Source organism: Panthera uncia (assembly GCF_023721935.1).
Source record: "Panthera uncia isolate 11264 chromosome A1 unlocalized genomic scaffold, Puncia_PCG_1.0 HiC_scaffold_16, whole genome shotgun sequence".
NCBI lineage: Eukaryota > Metazoa > Chordata > Mammalia > Carnivora > Felidae > Panthera > Panthera uncia.
Window position 1 is genome coordinate 67,338,538 of NW_026057576.1, and position 23,674 is coordinate 67,362,211.

The 23,674-nt window shown below is 41.5% G+C and overlaps 1 protein-coding gene across 10 annotated transcripts in view; it reads right to left on the minus strand.

Annotated features, from left to right (window-relative positions):
- Window positions 1–329: 329 nt before the first annotated feature.
- The window catches only part of DOCK9 (dedicator of cytokinesis 9), a 290,594-nt gene continuing 267,249 nt past the window's right edge, over window positions 330–23,674 (minus strand). For all 10 annotated transcript variants that reach the window (XM_049647477.1, XM_049647483.1, XM_049647479.1 and 7 more), the window contains 8 exons: window positions 19,926–20,048; window positions 19,103–19,216; window positions 17,380–17,526; window positions 12,693–12,903; window positions 7,116–7,306; window positions 3,928–4,028; window positions 3,654–3,792; window positions 330–1,614 (listed from right to left, as the gene is read on the minus strand). In XM_049647477.1, the coding sequence (XP_049503434.1) occupies window positions 1,492–1,614; window positions 3,654–3,792; window positions 3,928–4,028; window positions 7,116–7,306; window positions 12,693–12,903; window positions 17,380–17,526; window positions 19,103–19,216; window positions 19,926–20,048 (1,149 nt within the window). In that variant the 3' untranslated portion in view covers window positions 330–1,491. The remainder of the gene's footprint in view (window positions 1,615–3,653; window positions 3,793–3,927; window positions 4,029–7,115; window positions 7,307–12,692; window positions 12,904–17,379; window positions 17,527–19,102; window positions 19,217–19,925; window positions 20,049–23,674) is intronic.

Sequence of the window (23,674 nt, forward strand, 5' to 3'; positions counted from 1 at the left end):
GTAGAATTCAGAGCCAGGACACGTTGCAGCAGCGCATTTATCCAAGGCAACTGGCAGATCTGAGGTCTAGACCTGCCTCCTGAAATCTGTACCACGGAGACATACGCGGGGGCAGACAAAATGGTACCACGATTCCCCATGTACCTAACCTCAGCTTCAACAACTGCCAACATTTGTCAGTCTTGTCTCCTCCACCCAGCCCCTTTCTTTTCCTCAACTTTTAAAGCAAATTTCATATACCATGTTAGTTCACCCCCAAGTATTCCAATATCCTGGCCCTCTTGGGAATGGCTAATAATAATAAATACCCAATATTCACTACCAGAAAATCAGCAATGTTATTTTTAATACAGATGTGGTACAGAATGTTTACTTACAGCAGGGCAGAGATTCTAGTTAAATAAAATTAAAAACCTTTATTTTCCCAAATATAAAATTACTAAATTAATGTCTCAAAAGAAAATATAACATGGTGAAAGCTTTAAATCACACCACGATTCACCACAGGATTTATGGTTTACCAATTACATACTCCACCACTTTGGCAAAAGGATGAGATTTTTTAAAAGTTTATAAACCTAACATAGCAAAGACTGTATACACCTCCATATTGCACTTTTTTTATGTACAAGGATAAAACAGTAAAGTCAAGTGTATTGCATATGCTAAGAACGGCACAAATTTGTCACAACGAAACTTAATGCAGAAGCGGATGTGAGGAGTATTAAAAAATGTAGAAATGTAATCCATGTATGTACAGAGTGTGGAGACTGTATTAACAAACTCATATGTACATTACAATATACTGTACTACTTTTAAATTTTTTAGCATAGTTTTGTTTATTAATAGAGGCCTTTGGTTCTAAACTGCTTGACTAGTTTTAAGCTCACATAGTTTCTTAAGCTTTCCTATTTTTTAGATGCGAGTATATGAGTATAAAAGCACTCAACCTTCTGGCTCACTGGTACAAAAGTTACAATGATCAGTTCCCTTAGGTCATCAAAAACTAGTCACAAAAATAGTTCTTGTATTCAACCTGAATGTGCCACAGGAAAAAAAAAATATTTTCAAGGTTTTCCAGCTTAGCCTAGAGGCAAACGTTACTCCAGCCTCCATTTCAGTGCTACTGTCCCTGCTCTGTACATTCCAGAACACGTGTTTTCTCTAGGCCATTTATTTTAATACTACTCTGTAAGGAAGAATAAAATCTCACTCCAGCTTAAGAGAGTTCGCCACACACCCCCGTTAAGACATAATGAAAAGTTCGAATATTGCCAGCAAGATTTAAAAAAATATGTGTACCCTCTTATGACTCTTCTAGAAAATCGGCTATGAAATAACACCGTTCTTGAGTTCCTTTCTCTCCCATTCCCCTTCACTTCTTCTTGTGCTCGGTCCTCCCTGTGTCTTGCACGAGCCCAGTGATTAACTTTGGAAATCATCCTGAGTTTGCAAATGACAAAGCCCCACATACGGTCCGTGAGGCAAAATCACACAACTGAGGATGAGCTGGTCATTCCGTGAACCAGGGTGCTTGTTGGAGTCCCACTGATGGCATTGAAGATGTGAAGGGAATTCGGTAAAACGCTCGTCTTCTCCTCCAGCGGGCAAATCTTGAGGCACAGAAACACAACATTACTGAAGTGGAATGCCCCTAAAGACATTTCTCAAAATGGCGTGTTTCATGTAACACAATTTATCATCCAATGGTCACTGTTACTCTGAATGATGGTATGCTCAGAGAGCTCGGCTTTGGCGGTTTGCAGAGGGATTGTGTCAGCTCATCTAGAAAATGGCCTTTTTCAGATCAGGATTTTAAGGGAAAGTCAAGTACAATGGGTTTTGTTTCCTTTATAAAGTACTGAATGGAGCCTTCTCTTCTAGACTCACCAGATTATAAGGTGGTGAAGTCTATCTTACACGTACTTGCCAGGGACACGACCTAGCCCTGTCGCTTGGAAAAGTCTTTTAAAATGAGTCCTGAGCATCTCTGTTTTTCCACTGGCTCCTTCTCTCAGGGTCTTACAGATTTCCATCCTGGGAAAGAGACAGCAGCTGCCCCTATGACCCTGAACAGGTCTCTCTTCACACTCGGTAACGCGGGGGAGAATTCTAGGGACGAGACTTGACCTACTGCCAGGTGGAAATTGAGAGGAACATACACAGTCAGAGCCTCCCCTGGGAAAACCAAAAGCAAGTCTACTGCAGGTCACAACCCTTTTTGCTTAAGGATTCAAAAGAGTTTAATCTTCACAGTTGTTGAGATAATGGAAAGTTCAAGGTGCAGTTTAGAGCATGGCACTGCGAGAAATGTCCATATGATATGGGAGCTTATTCTAACATTATCAGTCCACATTGTTTTCCTACTTTCTTCTCTTCTAGTGCCAAATGCTGACACCCACTGATCAAACTCTCTGTTACACAGCAATCTGTAAGCTCCACGGAAAAGACCTTGGGCTTTCTCCAAAAACTTATTTTCATGAGACCATCCCTTTTCTGCTTTATCATTTACACATGTATTTCTTTCATCAGTTCAATTTTTTTCTACTTTTCTACATGCCCAGAAGAGGGTGCCTTCCTCTGCACACACTTTATGCCAATGTCTGCAGTTATTCAAACTCAGTCATAACTTTACGTGAAGCAGTTTATCGAGGTTCAGAAAAATAAAATTAAAAAATGACATTACCATCCCATCTGAATGTGTTAGCATGGAAGAGGAGGAAAAAAAAGCAAGCAAGTTAAAGATCAGACATTTCAGTTAGTTTCCTGCAAAAGAAATTTCCTAACTGGATCGTCACATGATATGTTAACTGATATAAGTGGTCCTGGCTTTCATTTGAGAGACTGAACGATAATCGTGTAGGAAACCGGAAAAGGAGTTATGTGCAATGGAAGTACTCATGTTACTTGTGAAGAATGGCACTGTGATTTGGAAGAAGTTACTGTGGCCGATGGAGAATGGACCCCTACAAAATCAATACTCTGGAAGCTGCTCTTTGACATGCACTTAGTTGGCTGGGTAGCTGCCCCTCTGACTACTGAGCCCACATACATGATCCTACTGAAAGGAGCTCATACAGGAAGGTGATAGTAGCCATGTAACCAGGAAAGATGCCCAAAATAACAAGGACTAGAGAAGCCACCATGAAGAATCCATTAGGGGGCCCAAGTCAGCTGTGAACAGTCAAAAACTGAACAACCCTGTTCTTTTAAGTGGCGAAAGACATTTAATGTTAACAGAAAATTCTTTAAACTAGGCTGGCAAGTCTTGGTCTTTCAAAGGATTGGGTGAATAAAAAGATTTCTAGGAACAAGCTAGGTATTTCTTTTTTATGTGAGTTTTGTTTTGCTTTGAGCTAGATTAGGGTGGGGAGGGACAGAGCTTCGAACCACAACCACCTCTAAGAGTGACAAAAAGGAGGTGGGTGCTGCTCTCCTCTGGTTGTGTTGGATGTTAACAGGTGGGCTAGCTCTTAGCCCTTCCCCAGGTAACCTGTGCTCAGAGGGCAGCAGCGTGTAGCATGCTACATTACTCTTCAGATACCAAAATTCTGGGAAGGACATCAGAAGGTTTAGGCCATCCCAGGGCGCATGTGAGAACCCGACTAGCACGTGCTTGCTAAAAATGACAAGAACCGAGCGTGGCACTTACCTGCTCGTGCATGATCTCGGAAAGCTCTTTCGCCATCTCCCTGTAGTTGGCCTTCATTTCTTCCTGGTACTCTAGCTGGTCCTCTTTGATCAGCCGCTCATTTACCGCTAAGGCTTGACCGCAAGCTTCCACAAATTGCCTGAAATGGTAAGAGAGAGGGAAATAAAGTCATGTTGAGGACAAAGAGAGAGTCCAACTGGTAGCTTCTCTTTCTTGAATGAGCACAGATATGATGGCTACTTGAAGAGAAAGAGACATTTCCAGTGTACTTTACCTGAAAACTTCTTTAAGCAACTTCACTTTGTTGTCAGGGTATCTTTTTGTGTTTGTGTCATCTAGGAAAGCTCGGGCATATGCTAGTGGACCTGCGTTGACCTAGATCAAGAACAAAGATTTTAAAGTATGTTATTATAAAAATGACCATTCTCATTGATTTCGTTTCAGTTGGCATGTGCTAACAACGCTGTTCAAGCTAGTCATGACTCCTGCCCTCCAGGAACTGACAACCTGAAAGAGGAAACCATGAACAAAGCTTATATTATTATATGTCATTTGATTTTATCACCTCAGACATCATCAGAGTGTTTGAGATGATGGCTCATCTTACGAAGGAGGAAGCAGAGTTTGGAAAACTGAAGGACTTGTTCAAGGTTGAACAGCCAATAAGCAAAACACCTGAGGTCAGAGCCCAAGTCTTCCAATTGGTATTTGTGCTACTCTACACTGACTGAAGGTCCATGTGTGAGTTCAGTGAAAAACTAAAGAATATAGTATATTGGCCAATTTTTTAAAAACTGTTCACCTCTTTGAACTGTGTAGACAGCCATGGGCAAATCGATTTGCTATCTTCAAATGAAGTAACCAGCTGAGGTGTGCTGGAATGCCAAAGATTAGGGGCATTTAGCAACAGGGTGAGTGAACCAGAACCCTGCATCTCTTGATTAGCCAAGAAGAGTTCCTTGAAGTTGGATAGTCAAGATACACGGGAATGTGGAGAGAAAGAAGGTCAGATACACTGGGTGGGAAAGAGAAAGTCCTAGGCATCTGAGATGGCATGAGAAAGAACTTGACATGTGATTATCACATCATTTTCCCTGGGAGGTCTGGCGGGCTTGGAAGGTAAGTAAGTAGGGAGGGTCTGTCACTGTTGGTGAAGGAGCTGGGCTGTGGTTCTGACCCATGGTAGGCATGGCCTGTGCAGTAATGGCAGGAGAGCTGAGGTGTGGGAATTCATACCAGAGGTGGGGAGACAGAGGGCCACAGTGGTGGGAGATGGGCCTCCAAGTCAGGAACAACTAGTTAACCTGTGATGACTGCAGGTATCATCATACTGGTGTTGCATGGGGAACTATGCTAATGATCCAGACATGACCCAAATGACCAATTACCTAAAATGACACAATATACTCAATTTTAAGGATATGCAAACAGGAAAGCTGATATGATTTCAAAAGGACTCACATAACCAGATCTTGGAGTACAGAGTCATACAGCCACCATGATGGCTCTGTCCTATACAAGAGCAACCCCAGTGAGGTTCTTGGTATAAGAATTACAGAAATACCTAAATAAAATGGTAAAGTTAATTTCCTATAGCTGCAACTTCACTGTTACCTTGGTGGGCACACACATATAAAAAAAAAAAATCTCCTCAGGGTCACCTGGTTGGCTCAGTCATTTAAGCGTCTGAGTCTTGGTTTCAGCTCAGGTCGTGATCTCATGGTTGGTGAGTTCGAGTCCCACATTGGCTCAAGAGCCTGCTTAGGATTCTCTCTCTCCCTCTCTCTCTACCCCTCCCCTGCTCATGTTGTGTCTGTCTCTCTCAAAATAAAGAAATAAACTTTAAAAAGAAACTCATCATCATGGAATAATGATCTTTGCTTCTTAAAGATGATTGGGTATTTATAAATCTCTAAGGTCGCTGTCAAATGGAAGGGCACATTATGCCCTTTAGAAAGCTCAATCTGTCCAGCCCCACCCTTTACTGGCGCCCATACCTCTCCGCTGGTGTTCTGATAGAGGCTGGATGTTCCCAGGCTATGTTAATGAGTGGTTTTGTTTTTATAGTTGCAGAAAAGTGTGGCCTCTGGACCCATTATGTAATTGCTCATGTTGTTAGAATATTTATCATATTCACTTGATAACTTATTTTGGTACATAAGTCTTTCAGGTCATGAGGGAAGAGGCTGAAACATCTACAAGCCCTTTTGTGGTGAATGACATTTAGAAAATGTTAGGCAACAATCCAGTGTGTATTTGATTAGAAAGGTAACAAGAACTGATTCCAGAAAATAAACGAAAAAAAACCTTAAAACTTACATATTACATCTACATGCAACTTTCATAAATGTAAGACATTTATGAGATAGAACATAAGTGGGGGAGGCGCAGAGAGGGAGACACAGAATCTGAAGCAGGCTCCAGGCTCTGAGCTGTTAGCAGAGAGCCTGATGTGGGGCTTGAACTCACGAACCATGAGATCATGACCTGAGCCGAAGTTGGACGCTTAATCAATTGAGCTACCCAGGTGCCCCAAATGTAACCTTCTTTGAAGAAAGGGATTGGATATAAGGATGTGTGTGTATGTGTGTGTGTAAAACATGTGCTAGAATTATCTATATATACTTAAAAAAATCACTAAAGTAAGAAGCATACAAATCACTGGAAGGAGGTGATTTGCCAATTTCCTTGGAAATCATGTAAGTAAGATACCTTTTAAAAACCAATTATTTTGAAGTATAATATACAAACAAAAAGGTACATATACCATGAGGTCATACCTTATTGAATTTTCACAACTGAACATACATATATAATCAGTAGATAAAAAATTATCTTTTCACTAAATGGTGCACATTGCTTGGATAACTATATGGAAAAAATGTATCTTGACCCCTATTTGTTACCACATACAGTAGATTCCAGCTGGATTGCAGATCTATACAGGAATACTAAACAAAGGAAGAAAACATAGGAGAACATTTTTGAAACAGATTTAAGAACGAAGTTCTTAAAGAGGGCGCACAAATGTTACTAATTAAGGAAAAATAATTTACAGTAAAATGAAGAAACTTCTGTTAATCAAAACATACCATTAAGAGGGTAAAACTTAAGGTACTTTTTCAGATACAATTTTCATAGAAACCAGAAAACAGTTTTGTAAGGAACCCTACAGCTATTCACACTTCTTTATATTTAGAAGAGTCTTGATGTTTCCAGTTAGGCACCTAGAATTCCCCGAAGTACTAAAAAGACACTCCTCCAGGTGGGGTTGGGTGGGGGCCCCAAGTCTACCGCCCCCTTCTGGTATCAGGAGACACTGCACAGATACTGGAAGGTAACTGGGATGACCAGGTCAAGTAGGGATCTACACTAGACCTTGCTGGGCTTGAAATTTACCAAGGTCCAAATGAGTCCCTGCGTCTGTTGCCCTGTGGTTTGCTTTGACAGCGCCGGGCTCACCTGAACGCTCACGCTGCCTTGGAGTTTGAGCTGCAGCTTGATCATGTCTACTTCGGCTGAGGAACACAGCTGCCGGAGCTCGGCCACCTTCTTACTCATCTCGTCAATGGCTACTTCGATGGGGTTCAGGTCGGTGTGGTGCTGGTACATGACGGGGATCCGCTTCTTCACATAAGGGAAGCAGTGTATTGCTGTGGAGGAACGAGTCCCAGAAATGATGCCGCAGCTTGTACCGTCTTTACTACTATTGAGGTAGAAGTACTTATTATTCCCATTTTATAGATAAGGAACCCAAATCTTGCTAAAGTCACATGCCAGGGTTTCGTGGAACCACAGCACTGTCTTCCTTTATCACTGCGCATGTTTAATGACAGGTTGTATGGTGCAAAGTCAAGAGAGTTGGGTCTTTTTGTGTATGTTTGAAGAAATTACTATCGTTTCCTGCTCAGTTTTCTTAACCATAAATGCCTTACCTTCCTTGGAAGTTGTGAGATCTGAAAGACTAGTAGGTGTAAGAGGGCTTTGAAAACATTAAGAACGGTACAGAGTTTTGAGATATCAACAGACCAGATTTTAAGTCCAGAAAATAGTTCCATAAACACATCCTTGAGAAAATTCACTTCTCTAGAGAATTTTGAATTACATGCTTGAATTTGCACAAATCAGAGAAATCAGTGAAAAATAACAAGTAAGAACATATTTCCAAGTATTTTATAAACCAGATATTCAGGCTGTTGAAGTCACACTAATCATAAAGATATTTTGAAACAGAAGTGAATAAAAAACAGAAATAAGAATATTTACGTTTTCTTATACTTTTTTCTCCCCTACAAAAAAACCAACCAATAGTATTGTTTTCACTTATCATAATAAGATGCCTGAACGTATCAACAAAATGAATAGAAAAACAGCCAGTTCTAATTTGGGTCTTTTAAATTTCTACCTTTTTGCTTTACATGGCATATAAATATCTCTAATATCTTTATTTAATATATATTTATGAATAGACATGAATGTAAATGCTTAAAAGCTAATTTTATTTTTTAACAAGCAAAAGTAAGACGGGAGTGTTACGCTTGGATCATTGCTGTTTAGTAAGTGGCTAGGGAGAGTTTACTTAGAAAGGCCTCAGTGAGAAAACAGGGCCAGCACCATGCAGCACAGAGTCCAGGTGGGTCACCCAAAGTCTGCACAAAGCGGGAGGTGTTCAGCCTGCTGCAGCCTCAAGTCACACCCTGACAGGCCTGTTCTAGTCCCTCAATGTTTTATCGATCACAGACCAAAGGTCTGTGTCTCCTGTTTCTTTTGCATTCCTTGTGGATGGTTTTTAAGTGGCAGCAGTGGGATTGATCAATCCTCTTGGAACCTGACGCTTCTTTGGTAGCGTGGCAAGACCTGGGCCTCGCTGCTCTCCAGCCGGGGAGCCAGAGGTGCACCCGGGGGTGGACAGAAAGCGCTTTACAGACTGCCACTGCACTGCCATGAGTAAGAAGTGCCATGGAAGCGTTTCATGAGGCTAACAGCGGTGTCAAAACACAGGTGATTAGCGTAATCACAGTTATTTTTGAGTATTTCAGAGAGAACAGTTAATTCCACGGATGTCTGTGAGATATACGCGGACTATACGGATTTCATTCAGCGTAAAAGTCCTGAGTCTTGCGATGGTAAGTGGAGACTTAGAGAAGCAAGGGAGAGTATAATGATACAGAAAACTCAGAGCCTGTGCATGAGCCCACCAGGTCCACGTGAGCTGGGATCCCCCTGCCTTCCTTGCTGGCCCCATCTTTCTTCCTCTCCCTCAGACTCACTCAGCTCCAGCCATGCCGGCCTGCTGGTTGTCCCCTGAATGTGCTGGGCACAAGCACCCCCACCCATTGGCTTTTGCCCAGACAGCTCCTTCTTCCTCCAGATGTTTGCATGGCCTACTCCCTCACCTCCTTCAAGTCTGGACTAAAGTGTCACCTCCTCAAGTGAGGCCCCTCTGGGCTACTCCATTTTAAATTGCAACCCTACCCCTTCAGTCCCACCTTTCTGATCTCCTTTTGCTTTTGTCCAGAACACGTATTACCTTCCAACACAGGTATGTTTACCCATTATGTTTACTGGTTATTGTCTGTCTCCTTCTGCTAGAAGGAGACTGCCTAATGCAGACGTGTGTGTTTTGTTACAAAGCCAGGATGGAATACTGCCTGTGCTCCATAAATGTTGTGGAATCAATTAATGCATTAGTGTCCAAATGGCTAAATGAAAGAGCAAAGTGGCCTGGAGGGTGGAAGGTTAGGTGACTGACTGAGTGAAGCATCATGTTACTATAAAATGGCCGGACCTCATGCTGTGCGGCCTTTCAGGAAGGAAGGTGAGGAAGAAGGGGCTGAGGGGCATGGGTGCCTGTACAGCCTGGTGAGACTGAATAGAAGGTGAAGAGCAGGAGAATATTTCTCCCCTGAGTGGGAGTCTGGGCAGGATTTGGAAGACTCTGGAATAGTGATTGGGAAGAAGCTCCATGGCAGGAGTTCCATGACAGGAAGAGAGGAGGGGGTTAAGTTAGGAGGCAGGCTCAGAAATTTACACAGAAGGGGTGTGGAGGTTTTCCTGGTTTTCCAAATGATCCCACAATTGCAGCAAACTGACTGACCTACCCAGGGAAGTGAGCCTTTGCCGGGTTCAGAGGGCAGGCAGGGCCGGGGCTCCCCCACAACTTGAATGGTCAAAGGTCTGGTTTGAAGGAAAGCAATGGAAGAAGAGCCTGAAGGATTAATAACATAGGGGAAAACTCTCAAGTTCAAAGTCTTTGGAATATCCTGGTCTGTGTGCCTGTAAAGGTTGATATGGAGCTCACGTGTTTTTGGTAGCATTTTTACAACCCTTTCTCTAAATCTTTATGTTGCCCAGTAACTATCCTTTTGATATTTGGAGATCTTTCAGGGTGAAAACTATACCTTTTTTGGGTATTTTGTTGTACTGTAATCCCCTTTGGCTCATTAGCAACCTCAAAAGGCAAGGGGACCACTGGTGGATAAGATCCAGTGAAATAAAGTACATTCTTGCCCCTCCTGGGTATCATTTATGATGTTCTTCAACACAAGATGGATAGTGTAAGTCTATCCATTTTACAGATGGGGAAACTAAGGCATAGAGAGAGGTTAGGTGACTTGCCTGGGATCACAGTGAGCACTGCCCTGGGTCTGCAGGGCGAGGCCCGGGCTCTGTACTGCCCATACTTTCCCATCCCCACAGATGAGCTGACACCCCTGTGTTAACTCTGCCTCTCTCTCTGCAGCGGTGACACTCTGTCTCCTCTGTTCCAGCAGGTACAGAGCTTTGCTCTTGTTCTCTAGCTGATCAAAAACATTTCTGTGACAAAATGATAAACTGTGACCCTGAAGGAAATCTGGCCAGGGAAAACACTGTTTCTGAATCGATAATGCTACTTGAGCAGAATAATCCTAATAAAAAATCCTGACCCTGACTCATCAGGGAACAGGGTTTATTTTAAGCGCAGTGCTTAAACTGGAGCGGCACCAGAGTCACCTGGGGGGGCTTGTTCAACACAACTAGCTGGGCCCCACGCCCAGAGTTTCTGATTCAGCAGGGCTGGGCGGGGCCCACAAATCTGAATTTCTCCCAAGTTCCCAGATGATGCTTATGCTGCAGGTCCAGGAGCAGTGTGATAAGCACAGACTTAAGGTCATGACTGTAGAGATAAATGCCCCAAGCTGGCATAGTGACCCCACCTAGAAAAGTAGTTATCTTGTCTAAGAAGAAGAATTTGCTACTGTGTCTATGAGAAAAACAACTCCTCTCCCTATGGGGAGGGACTACCATTTTTGAGGACAATACTGTTTGAATTTCACATGTAATCATTACTCTAAAAGTAGTAGGGGCTCTTTCTTTAAGAAAGCAGGAGTTTTTTTTGTTTTTTAAATTTTAACTTTTATCTCAGTTCCTTCCTAGGAAGGGTGAAGAATTCTCTGTAATATGCTGTTCTGAGCTATTTTACAATGAGTCATGTTCTTTCTTTGGTAATAGCTTTACTGAGATACAGACTCACCCACTGAAAGTGTCCAGTTCAGTGGTGAGAGTGGAGCCCATGTGAAATGTGGCATCTTAACAGGGGTCCTTTCACTCATCATCACACTGTTCCCTATTATTGCCCGGCAACATCGGCTTCTAGACAGAGCAATGGACACCTTTCTGGTTCTACTGAACTATCACTCTTTGAAACAGCGGATGTAGACACACCTGGCTTTCTGAGCAGACCTCTCACCGGCTTTTTTTGAGGTCAAGAAAAGTATTCTATTTTACGTTACCCTAGTCACGCTGCTGACCCCAACCCAAGAGTGGACAAGGTCAGGTTCTCCCAGAGAAGGTAAGAGTCTACACTGTCAGGAACTAGGAAATGATGCAAAACACATTTCTGAGAATGGGTTATCAATGGCTAACCAGGGTCCAAGGATCTATTAAAGCTCCTGTCACAGCTGAACGGAGAGCCTGTGAAGGCAGTGAGCTTCCTGGTAGGGCCGGCATCCAAGCTGAGGTTGGCCAGCCACTCTCAGAGATGAGACACAAGGGATCCAACCTCATATCCTATTTATTCACTCAGCCTAAAATCCCTGACCAGGTTCAGGCCAGGACCTGTGTGAGAAAGACATGTAGGGGTCTCTTCCTGTGAAGAAGACACAGAACTGTGTGCAGGGGCTCTTGAGGCCCTGGGCCTGGAGAGGGGTCTGCATGGGTTTCAGAAGGTGTCTGTAAGTCACCTGAAATTGTGTGCAAAAGCTCTCTGAGGAGATAAGGGCCCACTGGTTTCATCAGATTCTAAAAAAGGGTCAGTGACTTGACTTCGGATATGAACCTCTGGTTGAGCAGAAGAAGAAAATGTAAACAGATAAATAGAAAAATGTCAGGAGTATTCAAAAGTAAGCATTAGACAAATGTTAAAATGAAATAGATATCTGGGGAAAGTTAACTAAGCCTGAAGGGCCCTTCCTTCTAGAAGCTTCTGGATCCCTTCCAGAGAACTCTTTACCTCGGTGTCCAGGCTAATGTCTGTATGGGATTCTGGAAGGTATTATGCTAAGCGAAATAAGTCAGTTAGAAAAAGAGATCATATGACTTCACTCCTAAGTGGAATTTGAGAAACTCAACAGATGAACACAGGGGAAGGGAAGGAAAAATAAGATGAAAACAGAGAGGGAGACAAACTATGAGACTCTTAAATACAGAGAACAAGCTGAGGGTTGCTGGAGGGGGTGGGGTAAATGGGTGATGGACATTAAGGAGGACACTTGTTGGGATCAGCACTGGGTGTCATATGTAAGAGATGAATCACTGGGCTCTACTCCTGAAGCCAAGACTGCACTGTATGTTATTTAACTCGAAAATATATTAATAAAAAAAGAAAAGCAAAGAAAAGAAAAGCAAAGAAAGGAAAAGAAAAGAAAGGAAAAGAAAAAAGAAGAGAAGAGAAAAGAGAAAAGGAAAGGAAAGGAAAGGAAAGGAAAGAAAAGAAAAGAAAAAAAAAGAAAAGAAAAAAAAGAAAAGAAAAGAAGCGAAGAGAAGCCAGGGCAACGGTACCTGTCAATATGGTTCGCCGTTTGCACTGCTCCTCAACCCCACCCTGCCTTTTCCCGGTCTGAGTGAAGGGCATCTCAAACATGAAGCGGCGAATGTTATGAGATCTCTCAAATTCCGTTTTCCTTTCTTGCAATTCTTTTTCATCAAAGAATGGAATCACGTGAGTCACCTGGATGTATGCATACTTGGAATCCAGATCCTTAGGGTTGACCTTTAAGGGAATAAACAAAAGGGGAGATTCGTGCTATTTGAAGGACTCTTTCAAAGCATCCCTAAGCTTGTCTTTCCACTTCTTATTAATACAAGATTTGGAAAAGTTTAGAAAAGTGAAAAAAAAAATAGTACAACAAACACCCACATACCCACCACTTAGAACAATTGCCAATGCTTTGTTCAAGCATACACACACACACACACACACATACACACACACACACGCATACGTGGACGCACACTTACACATGTACGTATAGACTTTTTGTTGTTGTTGTTGTTGTTGAACCATTTCAAAGTAAGTGGTATCCATCATGGCACTTCCACCAGCATCTCTTAAACAGGAGGACATTCTCCTCCATGACCATAATGTATATCATACCCAATAAAACTAACTTAATTCAACACCCAGTCCATTAAAGTTTCTCAAATGTCCCCAGAATGTTATTTATTACTATTTGTGTTTGAACCAGAATCTAATAAACGATCATATTTAATCTAAAATTCTCCACTTTTTTTTTCCTGACACTGAATTTTTTTTAAGACATGTTAGTTTTCTTGCTGAGTGACTCCCTGTCTGGATTTTCCTGCTGGCTTCCTGAACTGCATTTTTACATATTTGGCTTAGAGAGAAAAATGTTTATTTTAGTAATAATGTTTAATACCTAGAACCTCAAATTATAATTAATCCACAGATTATATGTAAATAGAAGTGGACGAATTAATACAGGTACAGACTAGTCTAAGACTAATCTAACCATAAGTTTAGCTCCTGATTAACTCAGCACATAAACGCTTTTAAAACTGCATTGCTACAATTCAATTAGCAGTGCTCTAACATCTGTGACGTGCTAGATAGAACATTAAACATAGATATTTCCCATACAAGCCCAATAGCTAATATATTAGGGAGACAAATGAATTTTGCACAAATGAATTGTATTTAAGCTTGTAGAGCAATAAAAGGGGAAGGGTGTGAAAGAAATGAGGGCAAAGAATTTGGAGACAATTCTGGAACTGGGCTGACAAATCAATGAGGCCAAGAAGGTTTTGCTTAAAAGCCTCTAGTTATCATGCGCCACTGTCCTCTCAACAGGAATGTTTGTGAAGAAAAATGAAAAATGGGTATGGACGTGCCTAAAACTTTGGAAGTTAAGAAAATACATAAAGTCATGAGTTATTAACTTCTATTTTAGAAATAGCCATCCGGCCAATCGCTACAACTGTGTTCAAACCTATGAAACGTGACTCTCCTTAGCAGAAGCCATGTAAAAGCAGTGGAAATGCACATGCTTGCCTAGTTCTCAGTGGTATTTCCCTAGTTGTCATTTCCGAAGTTGTACGTGCGAAACAGGAGCAACGGAGGACCGGTGTTTGGGGGAAGGGAAGAAGGTCGGGAAGGTGTTCCAGCTGCTACAAGGACAGCGGATTGAGGGGGAAGAAGAATGCACATGAGGGTCCCGAGGAGAGGTTGTCACGTTGAAGCCACAGCTTGACACAGACAAAGGTTTCAGTTTCAGAGAAAGAGGCAAATTGGACCTGGGTAGTTCGGTTTAGGAAAAAAGTAGGCCTTCAAAAGGTCGTGTTAAGGGTTCTGTTTAAAAACAGACCAACAACGTGTGTTTATCCCTTTCCTTCACGCAACTCTCTGGTATAGAATTCACCTGTGAGGACCAAGGAACGAGGACAGAAGACAGCAGTGGGTGAGAGAGTTTAATGAATTTCTGGAAGGCAGGTGCAAGGAGGTGTGCTACCCAACGTGGCAGAGACACTGTTTTCCCACGCAGGTGGGGCAAGGAAGGTTTCTGAGGAAAACGGCACCTGGTGGTGACAGAGGTTCTAATCTAAGTTCCCACAGAGGGATAACCAGTGAGTCAGGGTATCTCTCTGAAGCTTGCTGCTATGGACTGAACGTCTGTCCCCTCCAAATTCATAGGGTGAAATCATTTTTTTTTACAGATTATTTATTTATTTTGAGAGACAGAGAGTGAGAGAGCACAAGTGGAGGAGGGGCAGAGAGAGAAGGAGGGGAGAGAATCCCAAACAGGCTCTGCACCACCAGCACAGAGCTGCACAGAGCCCACCATCAGCACAGAGCCCAACTCGGGGCTCAAACTCACGAACCGTGAGATGGTGACCTGAGCTGAACCAAGAGTCAGATGCTTAACCAGCTGGGTCACCTAGGTGCCCCTCAGAGGGTGAAATCTTAACCTCCAGTGTGATGGCACTGAGGCAGGAGGTGACCAGGTCATGAGGGCAGAGCCCCCATGAATGGGATTCATGCCCTTCTAACAGGGGCCCCACAGAGACCCCTAACCCCCTCCACCATGTGAGGACACAGGGAGGAGATACTCATCTGTGAACCAGGAAGGAGGACCTCATCAGACACAGAAACTACTGGCGTCTTGACCTAGGCTTTCCCAACCACCATAACTATGAGAAATTCGTGTTGTTGATAAGCTGCTCAGTCTGCGGTGTTTGTTACATCAGCCTGAATGCACTGATGCCCATAAGGGACCAGCAATAGGATTCGGGTGGCCAGGAGAGGTGTGGGGTGGAAATCAGGGTGAGCATCAAAGTCTATTTGGAGTGGTGAGGCCCCAGGTTCCCTTCCATCATCCCTGCTGCACAAGAGAGGAGAGGTTGTTCCTTAGAGGAAGTGGTCTGGAAAAAGTCTAAAGGGGTCCACCAGTTTCAGTGGAAACTGGGGGCAAAGTATGAAGTGGAATACGGGACAAGCAGGTCGAAGCCTGCGGGCTGAATGTGGGACCTTCAGCCCTTGCCAGTCTCCTGAAACCAGAATCCAGTAATACCTGATTCCTTGTCCTCTCTACCACTTAGACAGGAGACGGAAAACTCTTCACTGGAGAAAATGTAGGCCCTCAAGGAAACAGATTTCAGAGACTAGGGACTCCAAAGCAGGGCTCAGGAAGGAAAATAAAGTAGGGAGTCTCCAAAAGGGTGAACTTAGAAAGATATAGAGCTTATCACTGTTGAAACTGAGCAGGACATTTTTATTCGCTTAATATTTAATATTTATTTTTATTATTTTTATTTATCTTTTTATAAAAGTTTATTTTAGTTTTGAGGAAGAGAGAGGGAGGGACAGGGAGGGAGGGAGAGGGAGAATCCCAAGCAGGCTCCACGCCAACAGTGCAGAGCCCAATGTGGGGCTCGATCGATGAGCTAGGAGACCACGCTCTGAGCCGAGATCAAGAGTTGGACGCTTAACCAACTGAGCCACCCAGGCGCCCCTATTTTTATTATTTTTAAATTGAAGTATAACTGACATACAATATTACATTAGTCTCAAGCATACAACATAGTGATTCAACATCTCCATACCTCATGCTGTGCTCACCGTGAATGCAGCTACTGTTTGTCATCACGCAACGCTATTACAGTGTCATTCGACTTTATTTCCTATGCTGTGTCTTTCACGAGTTCTCCACTCCATAACTGGGAGCCCACATCTCCTACTCCCCTTCACCCATTCTGTCTGTCCCTCCACTCCCCTCCCTTCCGGCAACCATCAGTTTGTTCTCTGAACTTATAGGTCTGACTCTGTTTTTTGTTTGTTTATTCATTTGGTTGGTTTTTTAGATAGCAGGAGGACATTTTTAATGCAAAAAACAGGAACTCTATCTTGGCCTGAATTTCAGGAAGCAAAGGGATACCGACCTTCCTGGAGATATCCTGAAGACAGTGTGGAACACATACTCACATACACACACCCCCCTGCCACATACACATACACACATACATACATGCACACACACATATATAGATACATACACATATACACACACACATACACACGTAGATAGAAATGTGTACTTTCTCAAAGGGTCTTTGTAAGAGCAATACAGCAGAGGACAGCCTTCCTAAATAGAAAGTAGATCTCACTCCTACAAATGTGCTGGCTAGTTAGGTCCTTCCTTGATCTACCTATCTGCCTGTCCATCTGTCCATCATCATACTGAAATGGTATATCAGATGTTAATTATTTCGTAAAAGAATATCTTTTTAAAATCATGAAATATTTACTTAATGACGGACATCTGGAAAGCACAGAAAGCTATCAAGAAGAAAAAAAATTATACTTGCCACTCAAGGCCAACTATCCTTTAAAAAAATTTTTTTTTAAACATTTATTTATTTTTGAGAGACAGAGCAAGTCAGAGCACAAGTGGGGGAGGCACAATGAGGGGACACAGAATCCAAAGCAGGCTCCAGGCTCTGAGCTGTCAGCACAAGGTCTCATGCGGGGCTCAAACTCACGAACCGCGAGATCATGACCTGAGCTGAAGTCGACGCTTAACCGACTGAGCCACCCAGGCGCCCCTCAAAGCCAACCATTCTTAACTTTTCCTGTTTTTTTCCCCCATCTACATTTATGAACATACATGATCAAGCATACATAATCAATCAATACAATATCTTGACTATGAAACATTTCCAAACATGGTCATACCTTGCCAGAATCCTGTATCATTTTCACATTTTCAGAACCAAATTTATCTGAGTAAAGTTTAAGGAGTCTCTGGGAAATTTCTGACAGAGGCGTGAGTTTGGGTTCTTTGTAAATATACTCTTTTCCATCTTCATCTTCAAAGAATCCCTGTGACATAAAGCACAATTAGAGCTGTTCCCAGGTATAGCCCCAGGCTTACCACCCAGGAAGGGTTCTTGTGTTATAGGGGTTAAAAAAAAAAAAAAGGTGGGAGGGAATGATTCTAAAATAAAGTCCTACTTAAACAGGCTTTCTGAATAGGAAGGAAAATGATAATAATGTGAAATCAGGTTGCAAAGATAAAAGAAAACACAAAACTGCAAACTCATTCAAGAATGCTGTCATTAAGTGTTGAGTGAAATGAAAGATTGGGGACTCGAGACTGTTCTCTCATGATCTAATGATGGGATTCAAGCCTGTTTCACATTCCCAAGAAGCAGAGCTCACTATGAAATGATTCGGCAGGAAATGTACACACCTCCCATCTCATGCCTCCCCCATTTTCACAGGATTTTACGGCATAAACAGAAACATTCCAGTCTGGAGCAGCTCTGGCAAACGTTATGGCAAACGTTACCTGAAGTTTGTATAAATTCTAGTTTGCTTTACTTATGAGAAAAATATGAAAGGGCTGGAGCATGGCATGAGCAAAGATTTTCATTATCACCAGTTGATTATCATGTGGTTTAGCACCAATCATGTCTGCTGAACACAGCAAGGCTTAGAATTGCATGGGAAGTGAAAAAGGTTGAAAATTTTAAAGTCCAGATTGGGGTTAATACTTGAAATTAAAAAAAAAAAAGTTTCTCGTCTAAAAATAAAAGAGAGAAAATGGTGCAAAAAACACAGTATATTAAAAAAAAAATGCAGGCTAACATGAGACAAATAACACCCACATCAAACTAGTGTAGATGCAGTAATTTCACTACATTACTTGCTTTTTAAGCATTTACTGTAATTACCTCCACATCTGTTTCACTGTCTGTAAACTGGTATTGCTATAAAGTTATAAAAGACAATAACAGGATAAATTGAAGGTTATATAGTGCTCACAGAAAACCACACACCCTAAATAAATGGATTATAATTTATATCATTTAATCATGTTAGAGACTTTGGAGGTTAAATTCTCAGTTAAATTTAAATAAACCCTTTTATACAGGGCTTCTGAAATATTACAACAGTAAATATACTTGTGGAGATATTATATTACAAAATATAGAGATGCACAGGGAACAAAGGAAACCAGAAAGTCTTAATTTTGATTTTAAAACATGCAGTGTAGATGTGTAAGGAAACAAGTGATTTATTTCTGTAAATGGAATAAAATGTTAATTTTTTTTTTTTTGGAGTTTGTAATGATTGGACAGATATACATACAGACTTGAAAAGGAAACTTGCAAGTCACACGGAAGTACCAAAGATGCCACTAAAAATGTCTTATGGAGGGAGAACTTACCGCTGCCTTAAGAAAGTAATAAAGAAAAGACAGGAAGAAAGAAAAAAAGCAGAAAGTTTACTACTGAGGAAGATAAGAACCATACTAAATATGACAAATTCATCAAATTAGCATTTATAGAAAACAGAACACTTACAAAATACAACTTTATAGAATTAAAAAACAAACAAACAAAAAAACCCAAGGATTTAGAAGGACGGTCTGCGGAACAGAGAGGATCCTCACCTGTCCAAAGAAGGCCACTCGGAAATATGTCCCCAGGAGCCTGCGGCCAGAGTGCATGACCTCAGTTACTTTGCTGTAGGCCCGGTGTAGTGTATCATACAGATGGGCTAGCCTCTGGAAAACAGGACAAAAAACCCATTTCTTCCCACTTGTAACTAGTAGGATCAATTGTAAAATAATTAAATGAGAATGAATAAGTAAAAATTCCTTGGACTTGAGTAAAAGAAACAAAAACAAACAAAAAACCAAAAGACCAAAAACCAATGGTAACGCACAATGGTAATGACCATTTTTTCGATTACCATGTTTTCTACCCAGAAAGCCACCTTGCGTACCAAGGACCCATCGAATCTCCACATTGTGGTAAGCAACTTGTTTTCAAGTTAATGTGACATGTTGGAGATGGTAGAGCCCTACGATGACATTTTTAGTCTCTGCTTTTCCTACTTTCTTTGATAAGCTCAAAGAAGCTGGACAACTCCCCACCCTGCACCCCCCCAGCCCAGGAAGGATGACAGGGACACCGGCTTTCCATGCAGGGGAGCAAGGAAGAGCTCTGAGGAAGAAGGCACCTGATGATCATAAAACTCTGTTCTTGGCAACCTTTCAAAAGTAGAGTGCCACAGTTACCAATCCTTGTTTTTTGAGATTTGGTGTCGTATAATGGCTTGAGGGTGGTGACCTCCAGCCTCACACAGAGGGTCAGAGGCCACATGGTCATCTCTGACTGGGGTCTGCTTGCTCCCTTTGCATACAAGAAGGTCTGGGTATATGTGTTGTCCCACCATCCTCTCAAAGAGGAAGAAACAAACCACTCTGATACCTCAAAATCTCTCCGCTTCTCATAAATGGGGATGATGAGTTTATAGATGTCAGCGATTAGCTCATAGCGTTCAGCCTTCCAGAGTCCATCTGCACACTGCTCTAGAAGCTCCATAAGTACATCCTGATCAAAGAAGAAGGCCACCGGCCAGAGAACAGTGTTACAGGAAACATGACATTTTATTCTTTGCAGAATGCTTAACCGGTTAAGAGGGTTAGGAAGAAAATTTCAAAACACATAATATTTCTAAACACTAACTTCCACACTTGTTATAGCTCATCACTATGCTCTTTTTCTAAAAAAAATTTTTATGTTTATTTTTGAGAGAGAGAGAAAGAATGCGAGCAGAGGAGGGGTAGAGAGAGAGAGGGGGACAGAGGATTCAAAGCAGGCTCTGGACTGACAGCAGAAAGCCTGATGTGGGGTTCAAACTCACAAAAAGTGAGATCATGAACTGAGCTGAAGTTGGATGCTTAACTGACTGAGCCCCCCAGATGCCCCACTATGTTCTTTAATGAGCCATTTTTCAGTCATTTACAAGCAGAAATGCAGGGTCACAATGTATGACCGTGTAATAGTTAATACCATGGGAAAAACTGACATTGATCACTTCACACAGTCTCTCAATTTTTGTTGAGTTCTCTTTTTATAATTAGAATTTCAATTTTTTTCCTTTCTGAGAAACAATGACAATGCTGAAACACAAAGTTATTTAACTGTGGCTTTAAACCCAATTAGACACCTCAGAGCAATTTAGTAATGGCACGTAGTGGGCATGATGCCTGCCACACCAACATCCTTTCCTCCTTTCCTTGGAAGTTTCTACCTACTGGAGTTTGGGTAGTCAGCCCACCTCTATTAAAGTCCTTGAACTTTGAAGGAAGCTAACACTTGCCATGACACAAGGGCTGGGGCATGTGGCTCAGGTGTAAACTAATCAGCATAAATCTACTTCCTGGCCACACTGTTTCATTTTAAATATACTTTTTTAATGTTTATTTCTGAGACAGAGAGAGAGAGAGAGAGAGTAGGGTAGGGTAGAGAGAGGGAGACACAGAATTTGAAGCAGGCTCCAGGCTCTGAGCTGTCAGCACAGAGCCTGACGTGGGGCTCGAACTCAGTGACAGTGAGATCATGACCTGAGCCGAAGTCGGACACTTAACCGACTCAGCCACCCAGGCGCCCCTTGGCCACACTGTTTCCAAAGTGGACATGGGACCTAAACAGACCAATCAGGGTGAATCTTAGGACTGAAGTGAGAGAAGTTTTCTCACCAGCCCAGACAGGAGAGGCGGCAGGGAACATGACAGGGGCTGACATCCATTTCATGGCCAACCAGGGGCCCGTCTGCCTTAGTAACACAGTGGAGAGCTCCCCCTCCCTCCCAAAACAAGTATGTCATAGATAACTGTAAAACATTTGCATCGATTGCTGTCAATCTCTCTGTAATTTCCTAATGGAAGACAATTTACTTGATCTTTATTATTTAAGCCCATTTGAGTGGGGTTTCATGAATGATGTTGAGCAAATTTTCATGTGCTTATCTGTCATCTGTATAGCTTTGGCAAAGTGTCTATTCAAATCTTTGGCTCTTTTTTCCACTGGGTTATTATTATTGACTTTTGAGAGTTCTTTACATATTTTGCATAAAAGTCCTTTACCAGACATGTCTGTACTTTTCTCCCAATCTGTAGTTTGTGTCTGGAATTTCTGATCAGTGTCTTTTGAAGAGCAGAGGTTTCTAATTCTGATGAAGTTCAATGTATCAAGTTATTCTTTTCTGGATTGTGACATATTATATTGAAGAAATTTCTAACACAAGTTGGCAAAGATTTTCTCCTATGTTTTCTTCCAGAAGTTTAATAGTTTCACATGTAAGTTTATGACCCATGAAGTAATTTCTGAATATAGTATAAAGTATGGATCAATTTTTTTATACAAATGTCCTATTGTTCCAACACCATTTGATGAAGACTATCCTTTCTTCATTGAATTGCCTTTGAATCCTTATCAAAAGTCAAATGGACCGTATGTGTGTGAATCTATTTCTGGTTTCCCTATTTTGTTCCATTGATAGAGGTGTCCATCCTTGTGCCATTCAATACCACAGTTTTGATTACTACTACAGCTTTAGAGAAGGGTGTCTCCACAGTGACAGTAATGATATTTTGAGCCACACAATTCCTTGTTCTGGGGGTCTGTCCTGTGCACTACAGAATCTATGGCAACATCAAAAGCCTCTACCTACTAGATGCCAGTAGCAGTACCCTCTCCTTTCCCCCTTTCCCCTAAATGTGACATTAAAAATGTTTCTAGCTACAAATTACCAAAAGTCCCCTGGGAGATGGGGACAAAATGATCCCAATTGAGAACTAATGCTAATTTATAATAACCTTAAAAGTCAGATAGTATGACTCGTTGAATTTTTTCAAAACTGTTGTGGCTAGTCTCTTCCTTTGCTTTTCCATATACATTTTGAATCCATTTTGTTAATTTCTACCAAAACTCCAGATGGGAGTTTGATCAGAACTGCTCTGAATCCATAAATCAGTTTAGGGAGAATTGATAACAATATGGAATCTTCCACTCCATATATTTAGGTCTTTCATTTTTTTCATCACTGTTTTGTAGTGTTTAGCATAGAAACCTATATAGATTTATATCTAAGTTTTTGATGTCATTATAAATAGTAATGTTTTTTAATTTTGAGGGTTTCTTTCAAGGAAAGTGCTTTACTGAGTAAGATTTAAAGTCATCCAGCACACCTGTTTGTAGGAATAATATAAAACAATCACTGATAGGTGAAACCATGGTATAAGAATCTCTAAATGTGAAAAAGGTTGAATGCTTTTTGAATATTGATCTTGTATCCTGTTATCTTGTTAAACCCAATGTTAGTAATTTTTTTTGTAAATTCTTTGGGATTTTCTCTGTCACAAAGACAACCGTATCTAATATGAATACAGGCAGTTTTATTTCTTTTTCTTGCCTTATTGCACTGGCTAGGACATCCAGCACGATGTTGAATAGGAGTGTTGCAAAAGCAGATATTCTTGTTTTGTTTCCAATTTTAGGGAAAAGCTCTCAGTCTTTCACCACTAAGTATAATGTTAGCTGCCGGATTTTTGTAGATAATCTTTTTTATTTTTATTTTTGAGAGAGACAGGGACAGAGCGCGAGCTGGGGAGGGGCAGAGAGAGAGAGGGAGACACAGAATCCAAAGCAGGCCCCAGGCTCTGAGCTGTCAGGACAGAGCCCAAAGTGGGGCTCAAACCCATGGACTGTGAGATCATGACCTGAGCTGAAGTTGGCTGCTTAACCAACTGAGCCACCCAGGTGCCCTGTAGATAATCCTTTTTAGGTTGAGGAAGTTCTTTTCTCTTCTTAGTTTTGTTGTTTCTTTTTAGACCATGAATGGATGTTGAATTTTTTCAAATTATTTATCCACATCTATTGAGATGATCATACAGTTTTCTTTATTTATTCTGTTAATATAGTGAATTATATTGATTGGTTTTCCAATGTTGAGCCAACAGTGCAATCCCAGGGCAAAGCCCACTTGGTCATGCTTTATTTTTCTTGTTTCTATATTGCTAGATTAAATTTGCTAATATATCTCTTAAGGCCAGTTGCCTTTACACATGTTTGTATCCTCTATTATACTGTAAATGAAGGGTAGGACCTATGGTTTTCACTAGTAATCTAATGTTTCACTTCAGGCCTAATGCCAACAGTTAACAGACCCAAAG